Source organism: Scomber scombrus, chromosome 12, assembly GCF_963691925.1.
Source record: "Scomber scombrus chromosome 12, fScoSco1.1, whole genome shotgun sequence".
In the NCBI taxonomy this organism is placed as follows: domain Eukaryota; kingdom Metazoa; phylum Chordata; class Actinopteri; order Scombriformes; family Scombridae; genus Scomber; species Scomber scombrus.
Window position 1 is genome coordinate 27,434,339 of NC_084981.1, and position 6,606 is coordinate 27,440,944.

Below are 6,606 nucleotides of genomic sequence, written 5' to 3' on the forward strand. Positions count from 1 at the left end.
AAAAGGAAGGAAGGAAGGAAGGGAGGAAAGAAGGAAGGAAGGAAGGAAGGGAGGAAAGGAGGGAGGAAGGAAGGAAGGGAGGGAGGAAGGAAGGTAGGAAGGACAGAAGGAAGGAAGAAAGGGAGGAAAGAAGGAGTACTACAGTGTGTACACATACTTTTTTTTGGATATATATTAGTATGATATGATATATATATATATATATATATATAGTATGATGCATGTTAAACTTTGAGGATCCTACTTCATATAAAATGCTTTTTTCAGAGGGTTTTTTTCCACCCTGACCATGAATACAACGCTCTGAAAAAACAATAAATACACATTGAGATCATATTTAAACCATTTATATATTAAACATTGTGTAAAATGTTGCTTCTGTGCAAAATCATATGTAAAAGACTGAGACATAATGTTGAAATTTCACTAATTTTTCTTTAGACATTTAAAAATAGATGGTTTATTATGCAATGTTTTTACTTTTCTGACCCATTTGAAGTCAAATTGGGCTGTATGTGGGTCGATCAGTGTCAATTAATGGCTAAAAAAAAACATAAATCTGTAGTCCGACCCCATGTGTTGAGGTTTCTGGGGATAAATAACAACATAATATGTTATAATAATGAAAGAATATTGTTATAACACATCAACAGTAAACCTCTGCTCATCTGTAGACTCCCCAAATTTCAGATATTCAGTTATAAATAAAGACGATTAACAGAAAAGGCATCTTTATGGACTAACTGCTAACTTTGTCCTCATGGTGGCAGCATTGCGACACCTTAAATTCCCCCTGAGCCACAGTTTAAAAACTTCAATGTCAACCTTTTAAAATGTTAAAATTGAGAGTTTTGATGTCACAAGAACCAGATTTTTTTTAAAACAGATTTATTATCACATGATCCAATTTCTGTCTGAGAAAACTCAAATTCAGTTTCAGAGTCATTCCTGCTTCTCTACTCGTCACGTTATGACTGATCTTTACACCCTGACAGGAGAACATGCATCCAAACACTGATTTATTACACTTTTAATGAACACTTTTGAATGAAATGCCCTTTTGTGGTTACATGTTGGGTGTCAGGGAAGCTGTAGTTACATCTACAGCCTTGACATTTTTGAAGTGAAACATGTTTTTTTTTTGTCGCCGTTCATATTAACCCTCCTGTTGTCCTCGAGTCAAGGAAGGAAGAGAGGATGAAGGAAGGAAGGGAGGAGGAAGGAAGGAAGGGTGGAAGGGAGGAAGGAAGGGTGGAAGGGAGGAAGAAGGAAGGAAGGAAGGAAAGGAGGGAGGAAAGAAGGAAAGGAAGGGAGGAGGGAGGATGGAAGAAGGAAGGAAAGGAGGGAGGAAAGAAGGAAAGGAAGGGAGGAGGGAGGATGGAAGAAGGAAGGAAAGGAGGGAGGAAGGAAGGAAGAAGGAAGGAAAGGAGGAAGGGAGGAAGAAGGAAGGAAGGGAGGAGGAAGGAAGGAAGGGTGGAAGGGAGGAAGAAGGAAGGAAGGAAGGAAAGGAGGGAGGAAAGAAGGAAAGGAAGGAGGAGGGAGGATGGAAGAAGGAAGGAAAGGAGGGAGGAAAGAAGGAAAGGAAGGGAGGAGGGAGGATGGAAGAAGGAAGGAAAGGAGGGAGGAAGGAAGGAAGAAGGAAGGAAAGGAGGAAGGGAGGAAGAAAGGAAGGACGGAGGAAAGAAGGGAGGAAGGAAGGTAGGAGGGAGGGAGGGAGAAAGGGAGAAAGGAAAAGAGGGAGGAAGGAAAAGAAGGAAGTAAGGAAGGAGGGAAGGAAAGAAGGAGGGAGGGAGGAAGGAAGAAAGGGGGATGGAGGAAGGAAAGAGAGAAGAAGGAAAGAAAGAGAAAAGGAGGGAGGAAGGAACAGTCAAAACAGACAGGGTCAATTTGACCCGGGAGGACGACACGAAGGTTAAAAATGTTCATGTGCTTCTGTGAAATCTGTTAAAGGAGATTTCCTCATTTCAGTCATAAATATATATATATAATGTTAAAGTGTCGGAAGTTCATATTAACCCTCCTGTTGTCATCGAGTCAAGGAAGGAAGGGAGGAAGAAGGAAGGAAGGAGGGAGGGAGGAAGGGAGGAAGAAGGAACGAAGTAAAGGAGGGAGGAAAGAAAGAAAGAAGGAAGGGAGGAAGAAGGAAGGAAAGGAGGGAGGGAGGAAGGAAAGGAAGGAGGAAGAAGGAAGGAAAGGAGGGAGGAAGGAATGGAGGAAGAATGAAGGAAGGAAAGGAGGGAGGAAGGGAGGAAGAAGGAAGGAAGTAAAGGAGGAGGAAAGAAAGAAGGAAGGGAGGACGGAGGAAAGAAGGAAGGAAGGGAGGGAGGAAAGGAGGAAGAAGGAAGGAGGAAGAAGGAAGGAAAGGAGGGAGGGAGGAAGGAAAGGAAGGAGGAAAGAAGGAAGGAAGGGAGGGAGGAAAGGAGGAAGAAGGAAGGGAGGAAGAAGGAAGGAAAGGAGGGAGGGAGGGAGGAAGGAAAAGAAGAAGGAAGGAAAGGAGGGAGGAAGGAATGGAGGAAGAAGGAAGGAAGGAAAGGAGGGAAGAAGGAAGGCGGGAAGGAAGGAGGGAAGGAAGAAAGGAAGGAAAGGAAGGAGGAAGGCAAGGAGGGAGATTTATTACACTTTTAATGAACATTTTTGAATGAAATGCCCTTTTGTGGTTACATGTTGGGTGTCAGGGAAGCTGTAGTTACATCTACAGCCTTGACATTTTACTGTAAAGGAGGAAGGATGAAGTCTGGATAGTAACATTTTCATTGACGTGTTAACAACTCGCTCTGCTCTTGTTACTCGAGAGCACGTCAAGGTCCGAAAAAAGGAGAAACAATGTGGTTTCTTTCAGTTTTAGAGGATTTTATTTAGTATAGAAGCATTGTAATATGATGGAGAGAGGATAAAAAAGAGTGTAAATGGAGACTTTTATCTCCTCAGAGGGAACAAACCTCCTTCTTCTTCTTCTTCATCTGACTTTATAAAAAACAACACAGATGAAAGTGAAAGCGAAAAACAGAGAAACGTAAAGTCAGATGATTATATTTGTACTTACAGGAATATCAATATGTGATTAATAACTGTTGAGTAAATACAGGAGGAGCAGGATGTCGACTCTCGACTCATAAATAAATGTCCAGGTTGGGTAAGTCTGTGACAGATGTTCAACGTGTAATCTTAAATGTACAGGGAGGCGCCAAATGAAGACAACTCGATCTCAGTCGCATGAAAAAAGGCGATTAGATAGAAAATGTTTGTGTAACTTTGTCGGACGCATAATAATAAGACTTCATTGTCGTGTATATTTCAAATTGGCAGCTTTGTTTTTTAAAAGAAAAAGATGAATTTAACTTCTAAAACACAAAGTTCTCCCCTCTTTACTTCTCAGGTCCGGTGTGCTTAAAGAGTACGTGAGTGGAGGTCAAAGGTCATCTCAGCGCAGGAACCGGACGTGCTCGGACAGCTCGGTTTACGATACCGAACGTAAGTTTTTAAAGGAGGGGGAAAAAAAAGATATCTTGTTTGTTTAATCTGGACACAAACAGAAATGTAAGTGTTTTATTGGGAGATAGTTTCAGGTGAGGAGGCGCCAAGAGTCTGAACTGTTCCTCAACAACATTGTTTAAGTCAATCGGGGGGAAAAAACATCAACATGATGATGAATTATATCGTATTTATGAGTTATCTACATTTTCATTTCATATCAGAAGAAGTGAAACATGTTCATGTGCTTCTGTGAAATCTGTTAAAGGAGATTTCCTCATTTCAGTCATATATATATATATAATGTTAAAGTGTCGGAAGTTCATATTAACCCCCCTGTTGTCCTCGAGTCAAGGAAGGAAGGGAGGAAGAATGAAAGACAGGAGGTAGGGAGGAAGGGAGGAAGGAAGGAAAGAAGGAAGGAAGTAAAGGAGGACAGAGGGAAGAAGGAAGGAAAGGAGGGAGGGACGAAGGAAAGGAAGGAGGAAAAAGAAGGAAGGAAAGGAGAGAGGAAGGAATGGAGGAAGAAGGAAGGAAGGAAATGAGGGAGGAAGGAAGGCGGGAAGGAAGGAGGGAAAGAAAGGTGGGAGGAAGGAAGGAAGGAAGTAAAGGAGGGAGGAAGGAAAGAAGGAAGGGAGGACGGAGGAAGGGAGGAAAGGAGGGAGGAAGGAAGGCGGGAAGGAAGGAGGGAAAGGAGGGAGGAAGGAAGGAAGTAAAGGAGGGAGGAAGGAAAGAAGGAAGGGAGGACGGAGGAAAGAAGGAAGGAAGGAAGGAAGGAAGGGAGGAAAGAAGGAAGGAAGGTAGGAAGGAAGGGAGGACAGAAGGGAGGAAAGAAGGAAGGGAGGAAAGAAGGAGTACTACAGTGTGTACACACACTTTTTTCTACATTTACAGTGCTCACCATTATCCCATAAATGACCCTTGTGGCCAAATTCAGAGTCTCACTTTAGAGTCATCACAGGTCTGAAATAAGATATATAAAGTGTGTGTGTGTGTGTGTGTGTGTGTGTGTGTGTGTGTGTGTGTGTGTTTGCGTGTGTTCCAGGTGTGCTTCCCGGTCTCAACGGCGACTCGTCCTCCATCCCCGAGGAGCGAGGAGGCAACGCGAGCCCGAAGACGACGCCCACCGACACAGACACCGACCTCTCCATTTGACCCGTCCTCATCCGTCCAAACCGAACCCTGGAAGACGAAGAAGAGGAAGAAGAAGAAGAAGAGGAAGAAGACATCTGGAGAGTAGAAGTCAAGAAAACACAAACACTAGAGATCAATATCAGCTGACGTCATCTTCATCACGCTGAGGATAAATTGTCCGTCAGCTGATTTGCCAAACACGTGCGATGCGGAGCCATTAATTCATTAATTCCTCCTTTTTCTTTAATTGTGTTTGCTTCTTTTTTTTCCCACTAAGGAGACAACAGGAAAACATTATGAGACATTGTGAGTATAAAATATAAAGTATAGGATGCTACAAACATCCTCCTACATATTCACCCTCGGCTGCCTTCGAGTCGAGGAGGGAAAAAAAAAACCCGAGCTGTGATTGTTGTAACGGGGCAGCTTCCTCTTCCTGGTACAAAAACATGAACACGAGATTAATTAAGCATATTTCTTTCTGGACAGTTTAGGAGCCAGAGTTGATTGTTTTAATGCTTTATATATAAAAACAACAACAACAACCTGAGAATGTACAGAAACCTTTTTTTGAATCTCCGAGGTCGAAATCCTGCAAAAAAAACACCTTCAAGAAAACTTCTTTGCCTTTGATGTTTTCTCTCCGTAGAAACTTCCAGGCTTCCGTAGTCGCGCTCCGTCCCCCCCCCCTTCCCGATGGATAAAAAAGCAGTCGGATACTCTCTGTTGCAGGTGTCTACTGTTACATACCGGAGAAGCTGAAGGAGCTTCGATTCCTTCAGATGCCAAAGTTTGTTCTTCATGCTGAACTTTTTTGCACTAATATAAAAAAAAAACAACTAAAAAAAACACGACATTTAAACGTGCCATAATTTGCTCAACGTCCAGGAAAAACCGGTCTCCTCCTCCTCTCCTCCTCTCCTCCTCTTCCAGTGTGGATCAGTATTCTCTAAAAACTGGAGCGAAGGAGGAAGAAGAAGAAGAGGATATTTCCTTGAAGGAGTTTTGCATCTTCTCCCTTATAGTGTGTTATTTTTGTTGTTGTTGTTGTTGTTGTTGTTGTTTCCACTCCAAAGACATTACAGACCAGGTGAATGACGGAGTCTCTACATTACAGATACTGTAGGTGTGAATGTGTGCAAAGTTACTGCCTTTTTAAAATGTTTGTTACTTCTCATATGATGAACTCCAGCCAACCATGAAGACTCCATGAATGAATGAATGAATGAATGAATGAAGGAGGTGAGTTCAGATGACGTCTAAGCAAAAAAAAATTGATTTTCTGGGTGAAAAAAATGTTAACGTGCGAAACAATTTGATTTGATTTGACTTTGAATTTTAATGCAAACTGTGAAAAAAACACTTTATCTGAAGCTGAAACTGATAAATTATGTTTTTTTAAAAGACGTTATCTGAACTCAGTGACTCAAACAGGCTGCGGTTTATTTTTTTTTAAATGTAAGACTGAACCGACCGGGACGTCTGCAGTTACACAAGTCCTCGATTATACATGTTAAAAAAGCACTTTGATGCTTTTAATTCAAATACCCGTCCTTTAACCCTCCTGTCGTCCTCCCGGGTCAAATTGACCCCATCTCTTTTGACTGTTCCTTCTTTCCTTCCTTTATTACTTCATCCTTTGCTTCCTCCCTTCCTTTTCTCCTTTCCTTCCTTCCTTCCTCCTTTCCTTCCTCCCTTCCTTTTCTCCTTTCCTTCCTTCCTTCCTCCCTTCCTTCTCTCTTCACTTCCTTCCTTTTTTCCTCCCTCCCTCCCTCCTTACTCCTTTCCTTCCTTCCTCCCTCCCTCCTTACTCCTTTCCTTCCTTCCTTCCTTCCTCCCTTCCTCCTCTCCTTACTTCTTTCCTCTTTTCCTCCCTCCCTCCCTACTCCTTTCCTTCCTTCCTTCCTTCCTCCCTCCTTACTCCTTTCCTTCCTTCCTTCCTTCCTCTTTTCCTCCTTATTCCTTTCCTTCCTCCCTTCCTCCCTCCTGTCCTCCCTCCCT

General features: G+C 42.6%; 1 protein-coding gene across 1 annotated transcript in view; it reads left to right on the forward strand.

The window, feature by feature from the left end:
• Positions 1-6,297, forward strand: part of plekha3 (pleckstrin homology domain containing, family A (phosphoinositide binding specific) member 3) — an 18,883-nt gene extending 12,586 nt beyond the window's left edge. Inside the window, exons 7-8 of the mRNA XM_062430484.1 lie at positions 3,377-3,471; positions 4,517-6,297. Coding sequence (XP_062286468.1) covers positions 3,377-3,471; positions 4,517-4,626 — 205 coding nt within the window. The 3' untranslated portion in view covers positions 4,627-6,297. The remainder of the gene's footprint in view (positions 1-3,376; positions 3,472-4,516) is intronic.
• Positions 6,298-6,606: the final 309 nt, after the last annotated feature.